The following is a 16,351-nucleotide window of genomic DNA, read 5'->3' as shown; positions in this document are numbered from 1 at the left end:
ATAAATCCAACATTTGTTCCCTACAAGACAGAGCAATGTCGTCCATGTCAATTTATCTGTGCTCTTTCATGCATAAACTTGTCATTCAGTCTCCACTTTTCTTTGGATTTATGTACTGTATGGTGTTTTGTGTAAAATTTATTAACACTTAAATTAAAGTGCAGTTAACAATGGTTTCTAAGTAAGTGGTGGTGCCAAGAAGAAATGTGTGATTCTCTGGGTTAAGCAGAAACATGAACTAATAAAGAAGGTTGAGTGTGGCATCTCAGTGGCATCAGTATATGAGGAACATTGTGTTAAGAAACAAATAGTGTCTAATATTTACGTCTTCTCAGTCATCTAGATTTTCACTAGTAGAGCTTTACAGCTTCTCTTACTCGAAAGTTATTCTGAGTCACCACTATTGATCACAACAGTTTACACCTCATCTCTCCATCATGTAAAGGTAGGCAGATTTACTGTAAATTACATACTATAAAATTATTATACAGTATTGTAGTGAGCTAAAGATTACAATACCCATGTTCCTAGTGTCTGGTAGTTTTCTGATTCTATGAACCAAGTATGTGATTCACAACTTAGTCCATTTGTTACAATCATGAAAAATTAATTTCATAATTTGGAATCTGTGGACAGTTGGCAATAATGTACACCCACTTTTCCCTATTAGTCCATTAACTATAGAGTTCACTGTATTCACTCCAGGCTTATTCTCTATTGCCGAGAGAGAAATAGAGCACTTATGTGGTATATGCAGCAAGACACCATTGGTAAGAGATTGTAAAAAAGTAAAAATAGAATCTCCCATGTAATACGGGCTAATTTTAAAATGAAATCTAGATATATGAATGGGGAAATCCCCTAAAAAGCTTTTCCGAACATTCAGTATTTTAAACCAAAATTTAAACGTGCAGTGGCATTATGGTATCAGTACCTAAAAAACAAAGGGGCATGCTAAAAAGTTTCAGATGTGGCTGCCAGAGCTCAAAAAACTAAGTTAAAAAAGGCTGAAAGCATTGGATATGAAAATTCGCAAGGAAGTCTTTCAAATTTGGCTCTTCTCATTCTATTGTCCTTGTATAATACTTTGGCAATACTGCATTTCTAGTAAACATAAACATGTCATATTTTTCTGGGTTCCTGGTTATGCCAGTGTTTGGGGTGACAAACAAATAAACTTAGCTGGTCATTTGTGACTACCCAATTTTGCATAAGTATTCCTTTCTTGGACTGTTTTTCAGTGATCTCTGAACTCTACACCTCTTCAAGGGGGGCTCCTTGGCGTGGTGAAGAGGCTCTTGGTCTGAGGAATTAGCCCTGTCGGTCTTCTTCCTCAGACCGAACCTAATTACCCCCCATTCTCCCCTCCCCTATCCCATCCTCCCCATCCTCCCCTTTTTCCATTCCTCCTCCTCCTCCTCACCCCTCCCTTTTGCCCTTCCTCTTTTTAGCCTTCGTGATTTCTCCCACAGGCGCGCTAGTTCCTAGGTAGGGGAAAGGACACCGGGGTCGATCCCATTCCGTTGAGGTTTCTTGGCGGTGGCGTAGTTTGCCGTGGAATCTGGATTGCCTAGGGATGTCCCGATCCCTCTCCGGTATCCCGGAGTAGCTTTGGGTGTCTTTTGGGCGACGGGTGTATCTCTGGAAGCCACCTTTCGGATTCCGGGGGTGGTGGCTGAAGGAGGTATGCTTTGTGGCGGATATCCGGCCGCCCTCTCTTTTGTCCACCGAGGTAGCTCGGCAGATGTGAGGTTGCTATCCCGGATTGCTGGTTTACTGGCATGAAGGGTAGGGTATGGCACGGGTTCCATGCTGCATCTGCGCTACTAGCGGTGTCGAGTCCTCTTGGGCGCGGAGGGAGATTTCCGGCCCTTTCATTCCTCCTGGGAACTATTCCTCCCCGCTCCCCCCTTTTTTTATTCTTTTTTTTGTTTTTATTTTCTTTTCTTCTTTCTTTTTTTTTCTTAAAAACAAAAAGCAAAGGAGTAACCTAACCATGGCAGCCCTAGTCCATGAAACCACTACCCCCGGGCCCCTTCTTGATACCGCACCCCATTCTGACCCTGCCTTGTGTTTAGACCACTCTTCGGACACTCCTGATGCCCCTGTACCTCTTGCTGGTGCTGTTTCCTCACCCGCTTCAGGTACCGGGGCTTCGACTGACTCCTTCGATTTGTCTGAACTCCGCTCTCCTTTGACTATGCTTCCGGCTTCTCCCTCTACGGTACGGCAATTTTCGAATCGCCCACCCATTTCATGCCGGACCAACTCCGGTCCTACTCCTAAACGCCAACGTCAATCTCCTGATGATGCTCCGTCGTTACCTTCCCATTCTACTCGGAAACGACCGACACGTCAAGCACTCCCTCTCCACGCTCAGTTTCGGACCACACAATGGACTAAATTCTTTACTTTAAGACCAACTTCTTCTTCTGCCTACCTTTCTGACCATAGTATTGCCAAAGCGCTCCTGCGTCATGTTGGCAGAGATATTTCATTTCACGCTCTCAAGAGCGGTACGCGCATCGTCACTGTCCAGAATGCTACCCAAGCTCATGATCTTTCTCTCCTTTCGAATATCGATACTACTCCTATCACTATTGAAAAACATCTTTCTCTCAATTCTTGTAGTGGTACTGTCATTCTGCCCCATACGATAGTCCAACAGAATTTCCAGTCATGTGGCAATGACATTTTTGAACAGCTGGAACTCCAGGATCTCCCAATCCTCAAAGTAGACACTTATGTCCTTCCTGCCCGGGGGCGGAGACGTTACCCTTGCAATGTGGCTCGTTTAACTTTTGACAGCCGAGAACTCCCGTCCTCTGTATATGTCGCGGGACATCGGTTACAAGTTCGAAAGGTGATACCTACACCGCAACAATGTAGAAATTGCTGGCGTTTTGGTCACCCAGCGAAATATTGCAGATCTATGGCCGAATGCCCAGTCTGTGGTGCCGACAACCATTCTAATACATCTTGCAGTCAACCTCCATCTTGCCTTAATTGTAATGAAGCTCACCCTTCGTACTCCCGCCGTTGCCAGGTCTACTTAAATGAACGTGAAATCCGTTGCCTCAAAGAGGCAGAAGGTCTCCCTTATGCTATGGCAGTTACTCATCTCCGCCTCCAAGGGAGACTACCCCGTGTTTCTTATTCTCGTGTTTCCAAACGTCCCCCCACTTCTGGGGTCCCATCTTCTGCAGCCTCCTCTGTTGTTACCCCTCCCATAGCCACTACGGCATCTAATCCTTTTGCTGTCCTTGGCTCTGACGTCCCGACTACAACTCAGTCTGTTCTCACATCTTCGCGTCCTTCCTCACAAGCCCCAGTATCGACAAGACCTCGTACGACACCTAATACCAATCGCCCCTCTACTCAGAAGTCCAAAAAATCCACATTGCTCAAATCTTCTTTGCCCCTTCCTTCCCTTCTTCCGCCTCCACACTTTACCTTTCCAGTCTCTGTACCTAGTTCTTCCCCTCTCTCTGGCTCTATTACAAGTGTGGAGATTCACCCTCCTCCTCGTACTATGCCTTCCACCCCCGTCCCCTCCCAAGTTTCTCCCTCTTCTGTCACCTCCCAGGTTTCTGCCTCTTCTGTCCCCCCCCACACTTCATCTCCAGTCCCTTACACTTTTCCCTCCCCCTCTACTTTGGTACAGTCCATTACTGTCCCAATCTTTACTCACCCTCCTCCTCCTATCTCCAATATGGTCTCCCATACATCTTTGAATTCAGAAACACTTGAAGCCATTTCAGAATATATTGCAGAGACTAAACCTTCAATGGACACTGATTCACTTCCTGTTCCTTCTCTTCCCTCTCCTCCATCTTCACAACCCCATTCTTCGCAACGCTCCGTTCCTTCGCTACTTGAACATCTTCCAATGCCACCACACGTTGACTTTTCTAACCCCTCTAGTCCGTAGGTGCCTTTACCTACAGATTCCTGATATTTTCTTCATCGCCAATCATGGCCTATTTACAGTGGAATATCCGCGGCCTCAGGGGTAATCGGGGTGAGCTTCAGATGTTGCTTTCCAGGTTTTCCCCTGTTGGTGCTTGCTTACAAGAACCAAAATTAAACTCGGCTGTTTTCCAACCTATCTCAGGCTATAATTTATTGTATTCTTCGGATCCTTTCTCAGATGGGACCTTTAATGAAAGTGCCCTTCTTCTACGCAATGATATTCCGTACGGTCAACTATTTGTCCATACATCGCTGCATTACACTGCAGCCCGTATCCACTTGAATAAGTGGTTTACAATATGTTCTTTATATCTCTCTCCTTCTCGAGCATTTTCTATCCCAGACTTTGCCTTTCTTGTTTCATCCTTACCACCACCACTTCTGTTACTTGGTGATTTTAATGCCCACCATTTCCTCTGGGGGGGGTCTCATTGTGACTCACGTGGCATTCAGTTGGAGGCTTTTCTTGCCTCTCACCCCCTCCATGTTTTAAATACGGGTACTCCCACCCATTTTGATCCTCGTACTCATACTCTCTCTTGCATCGATCTATCAGTCTGCTCTTCCTCCACTGCACTAGACTTCACCTGGTCTGTTCTACCAGACTTACATGACAGCGATCATTTTCCGATCATTCTTACTTCTCCTTCCTATTCACCACCTTTCCGTAGCCCTCGCTGGCAGTTTGATCGGGCAAATTGGGATCTTTACTCACACCTCACTGCTTTTAGTGAGGTTCCTTCTTCATCCTCCATTGATGAGCTCCTACACATCTTCTCGACGTCAGTTTATACCGCAGCTTCTCATTCTATACCCCAAACCTCAGGCAGGCATTCTCAGAAGTGCGTGCCTTGGTGGTCTCCCGCTTGTGCTCGTGCAGTACGTTTGAAGCGTGCTGCATGGGGCAGGTACCGGTACAATAGAACCGCTGAGAGACTTCTTGATTTTAAGCAGAAGCGTGCGATCGCTCGCCGTGTCATCCGTGAAGCTAAACGCACTTGTTGGCGAGACTATGTTTCCACCATCACCTCTGCTTCTTCTATGAGTGCAGTCTGGAAAAAAGTGAGGAAATTGAGTGGTAAATACTCTCCTGACCCAGCTCCTGTTCTACGGGTCGCTGGTGTTGATGTAGCAAACCCTCTCGACGTTGCCATTGAACTTGGCACACATCTGGTCCGTATTTCCCGAGGGCTCCATCTATGCCCCTCGTTTCTTTCCTCAAAGTCTGCCAGAGAGTTAGTGCCCTTGGACTTTTCTTCTCTCAGAGAAGAACAGTATAATGTGCCTTTTACACTTCAAGAACTGGAGGCAACGCTCTCAGCTTGCCGATCATCGGCAGCTGGGCCTGACGACATTCATATTCGTATGTTACAACATTTACATCGGTCAGCCCTTGTAGTCCTCTTACACCTCTTCAATCTTATTTGGGCACAAGGAGTTCTTCCCCAGCTGTGGAAATCTGCCATTGTTCTTCCTTTCCGCAAACCGGGTACTACTGGACATGATGCCTCCCACTATCGCCCCATCGCTCTTACTAGTGCAGTTTGCAAAGTGATGGAACGTCTCGTAAATCGACGTTTAATGTGGTATTTAGAGACACACAACAGTCTCTCCGCTAGTCAATATGGCTTTCGTAAGGGTCGTTCTACCATAGACCCCTTACTTCGCTTGGATACGTATGTTCGTAATGCCTTTGCGAATAATCACTCAGTTATTGCCATATTTTTTGACCTTGAGAAGGCATATGACACAACTTGGAGGTATAATATTTTGGCCCAGGCCCATTCCTTAGGCCTCCGAGGCAATCTACCATCCTTCCTTAAGAACTTTTTAACTGACAGACATTTCCGTGTTCGAGTCAATAATGTTCTTTCCCCGGACTTCGTCCAAGCTGAAGGTGTCCCTCAGGGATGTGTTCTAAGCACAACACTTTTTCTCCTTGCTATAAATGATTTGGCCTCTGTTCTTCCACCCAATGTTTGGTCATCACTCTATGTTGATGACTTCGCTATTGCTTGTGCAGGCGCTGACTGTCATCTTATTGCAGTTTCTCTCCAGCATGCGGTCGACCGTGTTTCCACTTGGGCCACCACGCATGGGTTTAAATTTTCAAGTACCAAAACTCACCAAATTACTTTCACTAGACGCTCTGTTATCTCCGATCATCCTTTGTACCTCTATGGCTCCCGTATCCCCGAACGTGATACAGTCAGGTTTCTAGGCCTTCTCTTTGACCGTCGGTTATCCTGGAAACCTCACATAACCTCTCTGAAGGCAATTTGTCACAGCCGGCTAAACCTTCTTAAAACCCTTGCTCATCTTTCCTGGGGAGCTGATCGTCGAACTCTGCTTCGCCTACATTCAGCCCTCGTTTTATCGAAACTCGATTATGGTGACCAGATTTATTCCGCGGCCTCTCCTGCTACTCTCTCTAGCCTTAACTCTATCCATCACCAAGGTTTACGTTTGTGCCTTGGTGCTTTTCGCTCTTCCCCTGTTGAGAGCCTCTATGCAGAAGCGAATGTTCCATCCTTGTCTGATCGCCGTGATGCCCATTGCCTTCGCTACTATGTACGCTCTCACGATCTACACAATCCTTCCATTTATAGAATCGTCACCGATATTAGTAGACATTCTTTATTCGTTCGCCGCCCCTGTTTGCTCCGTCCCTTTTCTCTTCGCCTACATTCACTCTTGTCTTCCCTTCAGTTACCACCTTTATATGTTCATGTAGCATCTCACTTTTCCCTACCCCCCTGGGAAGTTCCAGCTGTTCGGGTCTGTTCTTTCTCACTCCCTTGCTCGAAAGCTCAACTGCCTACGGTGGCTTCCCGCTCTCTTTTTCTTGATCACTTCCATTCCCATTCTCATGCCACTGCTGTGTACACAGATGGCTCTAAGTCTTCTGACGGCGTAGGATTCGCAGCAGTGTTTCCGGACAGCGTCGTACAAGGGCATTTACTATCTTCAGCTAGTATTTTTACTGCTGAATTATATGCCATCCTTACAGCACTTATCCGTATTGCATCTATGCCTGTGTCATCATTTGTGGTTGTCTCAGACTCCCTTAGTGCTTTACAGGCTATACAAAAATTTGATACACCTCACCCCTTAGTCCTCCGTATCCAACTTTGGCTACGCCGCATCTTTACTAAGCATAAAGATATTGTTTTTTGTTGGGTCCCTGGTCATGTTGACGTACAGGGCAATGAACAGGCAGACACTGCTGCGCGGTCAGCAGTACATGACCTACCAGTTTCTTATAGAGGTATTCCATGTACGGACTATTTTGCTGTAATATCTTCCCACCTTCACACCCGTTGGCAACAACGTTGGTCTACTATGCTCGGCAACAAACTTCAGTCTATTAAACCGAGTATAGGTTACTGGCCGTCTTCTTATCACCAGTGTCGAGGTTGGGAGACTACTCTCTCCCGTCTTCGCATTGGCCATACTCGTCTTACTCATGGATATCTCATGGAGAGGCGTCTTGCTCCTCTCTGTGAGAATTGCCAAGCTCCATTATCAGTCAGCCACATTCTGTTGGACTGCCCACTTTATCAACGAGCACGCAGAATTTACCTCTGTCGTCGTCTTCGCCCCGCTGCTCTCTCTTTACCTTCCCTTCTCGCTGATGGACCCACCTTTCATCCGGACTCTCTCATTGACTTTTTGACAACGACTGACTTACTTCACAAATTCTGATACTTTCAGCCCTTTCTACTTGTATCTCTTGCTACCCTCTACCCCCGTACTATCCCCTGCCCCGCTGTTTTCTGTAACCTGCTGATCATCCCCCCTCCCTTCTGCCATCCAATTCCCTTGCTTCCTTCCCTACCCTGCAGCGCTGTATAGCCCTTGTGGCTTAGCGCTTCTTTTTGATTATAATAATAATCTGAACTCTACAATGGCTGGCAGCAATGGTGGTCTGAGTTGGATTACAATAAATATTTTGTCAAACCATGTTTAGGTTTCTGGCCAACTTCTTCCCACAACTCTTGTTTGGGAGACTGCACTCTCCACATACATATCGCTTCTTCCTTCCACATACATGCATTCCCCTCATTCATGGATACCTCATGGAAGAAACACCTGGCACCACTCAGCAAGGACTGTCAGGCTACACTGTCAGTTATTTTACTGGATTGTCTTGTGCATGACCAGGCAGTATGCAAAATTCACTTTGGACATCTCAATCCACCCCAGCATACTTCCTCTAACTGACCTTGTTGAAAGTCTCACCTTTGATGCAAACACACTGACTTTTCAACAGAAACTTTCTTGTATTAATAATTTTGATTTTATTTTATCTTTTTCACTTTCCCATTATCCTTTCACTAATGCATACCCTTGTATATTCCTTCCCCTCACTCCTTCTTAACCACCACATACTACTCTTGCACATCCCTCCCTGCAGTGCTATATGACCCTTTCAGGTTTAGCGCTAAATGTGATTATTATATTAAGGAAGTTTAGCACCTAATTTTTTTATTATAATAATATTAAGGAAGACTTTCCTAACCCCATAAACTGGAAGAATGAAAAGTCATACCTACTGTATAAATTAAGGCATAAAATCTGTTGAAAGGCTACTAGAAAGCTTTTTTTGTATTACCAGAAAAACAGAGAATTGGATTTAAGAAATAGTAAAATGCTAATAATAATGGAAACTTCAAAACCTTTGATAGACTGAAGATGAAAAACCATGAGCTTAGCTTTGCTCCTGTAACTTTGCATACATAATCTTTCACATATTTACACACTAAAAACACATATAGAAGAGTACAAACAAACTTTGATGACATATGCATATACTCTACCCAAAAACTTTTATTTTTCCTCCCTTTTCTCAGTAGCACAAGTAAATGATTAAAAAATAAATTTGCCCAATTTCATTGTAGGCCTACATGTAATATTAGTATGTATTAGATACACTTTATAACCATTAAATCAAATAGGCTCAAAATCTTCATAAATGTGAATTTTAAAATATACTTTGCAAGGAGGTTATTGAATATAATTGCTTTCAAATATTAAGACTGGATTTCAAGATCTATAATGTATGTGTAATTTTACTTTTTTTTTTAAATCCCCAGACTAGACCAGATACTGGGAAAGCAGGGCTCTAAAGCTAAAGATGTGTACGAGTCCAAGATCAGTCTAGCCTCCAGGATTGTTAAAGTGGAAAGGCAGGTAAGGTTACTTATGTGATGAACCACAAATTATATTGTCCTCTGCAGTGAAGATGAGAAAATTATAGTATGATTTTGGTGTCAGAGTAGATTGTCATACAAGATAATGTCATAGTAGATAGTGCCATATTAAGTTATGTCATAGGATGAGGATTTAGGAAGGGTTGGGTATACGTAAACCAAGTGTTGACATGGAAGCACATAAGTGAACAATACTTAGATGAAGGTAAGGAACTTGGTCACATGAATGGATTTAGAAATGGCATATGTTGGATAGGTGAGCATTGTGGCAAATTTACGGAAAAGTTAGAAGATTACAAAAAGCAGTAAAGAGTTTTCATACAGATAGTGAGATTCAAGTTGGGGTATCCAGGAGAGAGGTGGGGGATTATTTTTGGATAAGAGTAGGCCTTGGACTGGGACATGTGATGTTACCATGGTAGTTTAACATATTTATATAAGGAGTTGTAAAAGAGGAGTGCTAAGTGGGATGAAAAGACAAGGAATTTCATACAAAGTGGGAGTTGTCACAGCTCCTCTTTGGTGATGATGCATTTCTTTTGGGATATTCTGAATATATTCAGATATATGAGAGTGAATTTGTCAGCAGACAGTTATGAAAGATGAAGGGAGGGAAGGTGGATAGTGCATTGAGGCATCCTAACCCCATCCTAACCCATCCTAACCAGCCTGATAAGAAGGGCAAAAAAACTGTATTATGAGAACAGATTATCCAACTTACGAGGTGATATAAAAAAGACCTGGAAGACCCTATCAGAAATTCTGGGAACAAAAAAGATATCACGAAATAGCAAAATAAAATTAGCAAAATCAGATGAACCCCCAACTCCCACCGACAGAAACAGCAAACAGACTCAATGATTTCTTCTCCACTATAGGACAAAACCTTGCCAATAAAATCTCAAGCTCAGATACCCCACCAAATGACTACCTCACTGGCAACTACCCGAACACACTGTTCCTAGCTCCGACTAACCCATACGAAGTCTCCCTTATTATCAACACACTAAAAAACAAGGCAGGAGATTTAAATACCTTACCACCCTTTATATACAAAAAAGTGTCGCAAGTACTATCACCAATCATTGCAACACTCTTTAACAAATCCATTGAATCCTCCACCTTCCCTACAGCTCTCAAAATAGCAAGGGTCACCCCGATCCATAAAGGAGGAGACCAAACAGAGTTAAATAACTATAGGCCAATATCCAATTTACACCCTCTCTCAAAAATCTTCGAAAAATTAATTCATAAACGAATCTACTCCTACCTCATCTCCCAAAACATTCTCAACCCCTGCCAATTTGGATTCAGGCCTAATAAAAATACTAATGATGCTATTATACACATGCTAGAACATATATACACTGCAATAGAGAAAAAAGTAGTCCCACTGGGGATCTTCATTGACTTACGTAAAGCTTTTGATACAGTTGACCATGACTTGCTCCACGTAAAATTGTCACACTATGGTATTAGAGGGCACTCCCTCAACTACCTCAAGTCATACCTCAGCAACAGAAGCCAATATGTGTATGCAAATGGGGCAAGCTCTTCCGCTCAACCAATTACAGTTGGTGTCCCACAGGGAAGTGTCCTTGGCCCTCTTCTCTTTCTCCTATACATAAATGACCTACCAAATGCTTCGCAATTACTCAAACCCACACTTTTTGCACATGACACTACATACGTCTTCTCTCACCCGAGCCCAGTCACGCTAGCCAATACTGTAAACACCGAATTACAGAAAATATCTACCTGGATGAGGACTAACAAACTTACACTAAACATTGACAAAACCTACTTCATTCAGTTTGGTAACAGAGCTACAGATGTACCTCTTAACATAACGATAAACAGATCACCTATCACAAAGCTAACAGAGGGAAAATTCTTAGGAATCCACCTTGATAATAGACTCAAATTTCATACACATATACAACAAATTTCTAAGAAAATTTCCAAGACTGTAGGCATACTATCGAAGATACGGTACTACGTTCCACAGTCAGCCCTCCTGGCCCTTTATCACTCTCTTATTTACCCCTATCTCACCTATGGAATTTGTGCATGGGGCTCAACAACAATTAACCATCTCAGACCACTAATTACCCAACAAAAGGCTGCAGTTAGAATGATAACAAATTCTCACTACAGGCAGCACACTCCACCAATATTCAAAACACTCAACCTACTCACCATACAAAACATCCATACTTATTACTGCACCTATTACATACATAGAACACTTAACTCCGATATTAACCCTCCCCTCAAACATCTCCTTGCCAACCTCAACAGAACACATGACCATAACACAAGGCACAGATCACTCTTTGATGTTCCTCGTGTCCATCTCACGCTATGCAAAAACTCAATGCACATAAAAGGCCCTAAAATCTGGAATTCATTACCTGTAAATAGAAACACTACCTGTTTATAAATTCAAGTCTCTTCTCAAAGATCACTTACTCACTCAAAACCAAATAAATACTGAATAACTGAACCTTATAAATTGTATATCCTATATGTTACTCACAATTATATCACACAAATGTTAAACCTAGGACCCAATCTAACTTTGTTATTTTTTTAAATACACTACCTAACAGAATACTCCATTCGACTGAATGTACAGCAATGCATGCAACCATATGACCTGTCTTTGTAATACTCATTTGTGCTTTATAGTTATCTGTTTACAATAATGTTTTATCACTGATTTCATCATTGCTTAGTTAACCCTTTGACTGTCGAAGGGCCAAATCCTGAAGTTGCTTCTGGTGTCGCAAAATTTTCGAAAAAAAAAAAAAATTATTTTTTCTTATGAAATGATAGAGAATCTTTTCCCGATTGTAAAGACACCAAAAAAACGAAATTTGATGGAAAACTGACGGAATTACGCTCTCGCGAAGTTAGCGACTTCGGCGATATATAAAAATCGGCAATTTCGCCCACTTTGAGCCCTATTTTCGGCTAATTCCGTTATTCCAGTCAACCAAACTCATAACTATTTCTTCAGAACTCTATTTTTTCTATCGATTGAGTACAAGAAACTGCCCATTTACCGATTTCAACTACCCAATAACATGGTCAGAAATTTGCAATTTGGCCAATTTCACGAAAATTAAAAAATACGACAATTTCAAAATAAGGTCCAGAATGAACAATGCAGACATTCCTGGCTCTAAAATAACATTTTCTTTGTTCATCAGTCATGTCTCCAGGTCCCTGTGATATTACTCTTGCTTTTTATTTTGAAATTTTATTCAAACAAAAAATAGAAGATTTACTGTTATGCAGACTACTGCAATACTGTAATAATTGTAAAAATTACATCAACCCATTCATGACTGCGTATTAGAATGGCTATTTGGACATTTATTGGACAATGACATCATTTGTTTACTTTTGAACATCGGCAAAAATCAAACATTTCCTGTACTTTGTGCTCCATTTCCAGGTTCTTTTTATAGTAAAATTAATCAAAATCACCTCCATTTCTATAATATAGTTTCCATTCTATCAAATGAGACCAAGAAAACGAGAATACAACCACAAATACTATACGAAAATAGACCACAAAGTCGGCATTTTAATTAAAAAAAACGGTCGGAGTTTTTTTTTCTCATTATGCACTGCGTGCTCCAGGATTTTTTTTATGTGGTGCACACTGACCACACAGACCCATTCTCTCACATGTGGGCCTACTAGCTTTCTCCTGCCTGATTTGAAGCCGCTAGAATTTATGAGTATATATACGTCAAACACGGTACCTCGCAAACGTATATATACGGCCGCGACAGTCAAAGGGTTAATCTTAAGTTAATTTTAAGCCAGCCCGTAATGCTATGCATATAAGTGGCTTTGGCATGCTGCTCTTACCTGTATTTTTTGTACCTCTGTATGTATGCTTAAATTACTAAATTACTAAATCTGTGGAGACAAAGATCTTTAGCTATAGAGGTAAAAAAAAAAAAAGAATACAAGATTGATTGCACTTTCTCTAATTTCCGTACATGCTTGGCTTGGTGTGGATTCCAAACTGGTGCTACATACTCCAATATAGGCCTGACGTACACAGTGTACAAGGTCCTGAATGATTCCTTATCGAGATGTTGAAATGCTGTTCTTAGGTTTGCTAGGTGCCCACATGTTGCAGCAGTTATTTGGTTAATGTGCCCTTCAGGAGATGTGCCTGGTGTTATACTCACCCCAAGATCCTTTTGTCACATAGGAGGGGTAAGGAATGAAAGGATAAGTGGGGAATAAGGGAGTAAAGGGAGGGAGTAGGCAGGAGAGGCGAGTCGAGTGAGAAGCAGAGGAAATGTGAAGTCACTGGTGACTTCACATTACACCATCATCACTCATTACCATCACACTACTCATCCTCTCTGTACTTGAAATGATGAATAAATAGCAGGGACAGTGAATATTACTATTCTGCTCAAGCACAGTTTATTATTAAGTACTTGTACAATAATACATTTGGGAACAGGAGAACACTATTGGGTATAGATAAATGGGGATGGTACACATAAGCAGCAAGACAGGGAATACAATCAACTGACAAAGCAAAATATAACTTACAGTATAGTTCAGAGGACAATTCACCAAAGGAACTCAGTCACACACTAGCCACAGGTCCCAAGACCCACACAGCATGAGTACTGCTCCAAGCCAGTACTCTGCCAAGTGTCTCCAACAGTCTCCCCCAGAGACTGTCCAGAAGCTTCTCCAAGAGCTCTGCCCACAGGCAGCAGCTCTGCCAGAATCTCGTGCCCAGAGCTCTGCACACAGGCCAGAGATCTGCCAAAATCTCCCCCTCTAACTGTTTCCTTGAGCTTATATGGTCCTTAAAGAACCCCTCCCCAATGAGGCGTACACCACATGTTTTAGGACCTGACGCTAGTCAAGAACAAAAGACCTGGGACTAAGCCGCGCTGCATAGCTTACACCTATTTGCCAAGGCAAGGTGTGTGACAATTTACTGGTTAGGTCTTCCTTAGTGACCTCACAAGCACTATATCACACTTTTCCTTGAGTAAGGTTTGTAGTCTCTGGCCCCCTAGACTGTATTCCATCTGCAGTCTTCTTTGACCTTCCTCAGTCTTCATGACTTTGCACTTCAGCCAGTGTGTCAGCCATCACTCTGTTACTTTCATCATATTCTTGCCTTGGCCGCCTCCTGTTCTGTGGTGAGTTATACATCACTGCAATTACCACCTTGGGACCTCCAGACTGGTGTCCTTGCTTTTTCTCCCTCACTTCTCTCCAGCTCGTCAAAATCCCATTGGTTTTTGATGAGCAGTGCCACTCCTCTACCCTCCTCTTTCCTCAGGATCTGATATTCTGTTGGAAAGATGGCACCTGTTATCGTTTCTGTGAGCTTGGTTTCAGTGAGAGCTATGATGTCCGGTGATGCCTCTTTGATTCTCTTCTGGCACTCCTCCCAATTATTTGTTATTCCATCAGCGCTGGTGTACCATTCCTTCAGTTTCCTCTCCAACACTGTGTTCTGGGGAGTCTGTGGGGGTGGGGGACCTGGCAGTGTGCTGTGGGGTTCTACAGCATAGTGTGGGGTTGGGGCTGTAAGTGTGGTTTGTGTTGGGACTACAAGAGATCATTCCTTTCTAGGTGTTCCACCACTCTTCTGATAATCTTCTCCATGATTTTTTGCATACTATACATGTCAGTGACACTGGTCTGTAGTTTAATGCTTCATGTCTGTCTCCTTTTTTAAAGATTGGGATTACATTTGCTGTCTTCCATGCCTCAGGCAATCTCCCTGTTTCGATAGATGTATTGAATATTATTGTTAGGGGTACACATAGCGCCTCTGCTCCCTCTCTCAATACCCATGGGGAGATGTTATCTGGCCCCATTGCCTTTGAGGTATCTACCTCACTCAGAAGCCTCTTCACTTCTTCCTCGGTTGTGTGCACTGTGTCCAGCACATGGTGGTGTGCCCCACCTCTCCGTCTTTCTGGAGCCCCTTCTGTCTCCTCTGTGAACACTTCTTTGAATCTCTTGTTGAGTTCCTCACATACTTCACGGTCATTTCTTGTTGTCTCTCCTCCTCCCTTCCTTAGCCTGATTACCTGGTCCTTGACTGTTGTTTTCCTCCTGATGTGGCTGTACAACAGTTTCGGGTCAGATTTGGCTTTCGTTGCTATGTCATTTTCATATTGTCTTTGGGCCTCCCTTCTTATCTGTGCATATTTGTTTCTGGCTCTATGACTGCTCTCCTTATTCTCCTGGGTCCTTTGCCTTCTATATTTCTTCCATTCCCTAGCACACTTGGTTTTTGCCTCCCTGCACCTTTGGGTAAACCATGGGCTCATCCTGGCTTTTTGATTATTCCTGTTACCCTTGGATACAAACCTCTCCTCAGCCTCCTTGCATTTTGTTGCTACATATTCCATCATCTCATTAACTGGCTTCCCTGCCAGTTCTCTGTCCCACTGAACCCCATTCAGGAAGTTCCTCATTCCTGTGTAGTCCCCTTTCTTGTAGTTTGGCTTCATTCATCCTGGCCTTCCTGCTTCTCCCTCCATTTGTAGCTCTACTGTGTATTCGAAGCTTAAAACCACATGGTCACTTGCCCCAAGGGGTCTTTCATATGTGATGTCCTCGATATCTGCACTACTCAAGGTGAATACTAAGTCTAGCCTTGCTGGTTCATCCTCTCCTCTCTCTCTTGTAGTGTCCCTTACATGTTGGTACATGAAGTTTTCCAGTACCACCTCCATCATCTTAGCCCTCCATGTATCTTGGCCCCTATGCGGGTCCAAGTTCTCCCAATCGATCTCCTTGTGGTTAAAGTCACCCATGATCAGGAGCTTTGCCCTGCATGCATGAGCTCTTCTGGCCACTCTAGCCAGTGTGTCGACCATTGCTCTATTGCTCTCATCGTACTCTTGCCTTGGCCTCCTGCTGTTCTGTGGTGGGTTATACATCACTGCTATTACCACCTTGGGACCTCCAGAGTGAAGCGTTCCCGCTATGTAATCACTTTCTTCTCCACTGTCTCCTCTCTCCAGCTCATCAAAATTCCAGCGATTTTTGATCAGCATTGCTACTCCTCCACCCCCCCTGTTCCCTCTGTCTTTCCTGTGTGTGTGTGTGTGTGTGTGTGTGTGTGTGTGTGTGTGTGTGTGTGTGTG

At 43.2% G+C, this 16,351-nt stretch overlaps 1 protein-coding gene across 5 annotated transcripts in view; it reads left to right on the top strand.

Annotated features, from left to right (window-relative positions):
* The window catches only part of LOC128690283 (potassium voltage-gated channel subfamily KQT member 1), an 840,902-nt gene that overhangs the window by 748,838 nt on the left and 75,713 nt on the right, over positions 1 to 16,351 (top strand). For all 5 annotated transcript variants that reach the window (XR_011392684.1, XM_070090551.1, XM_070090547.1 and 2 more), the window contains one exon: positions 9,069 to 9,165. Coding sequence is in view for 4 of the 5 variants with exons in the window: in XM_070090551.1 (XP_069946652.1) it covers positions 9,069 to 9,165 (97 nt within the window). In the remaining variant the exon portion in view is untranslated. The remainder of the gene's footprint in view (positions 1 to 9,068; positions 9,166 to 16,351) is intronic.

This window comes from Cherax quadricarinatus, chromosome 32 (genome assembly GCF_038502225.1).
Source record: "Cherax quadricarinatus isolate ZL_2023a chromosome 32, ASM3850222v1, whole genome shotgun sequence".
Taxonomy (NCBI): Eukaryota; Metazoa; Arthropoda; class Malacostraca; order Decapoda; family Parastacidae; genus Cherax; species Cherax quadricarinatus.
This window is presented reverse-complemented; position numbering and strand designations above follow the sequence as displayed.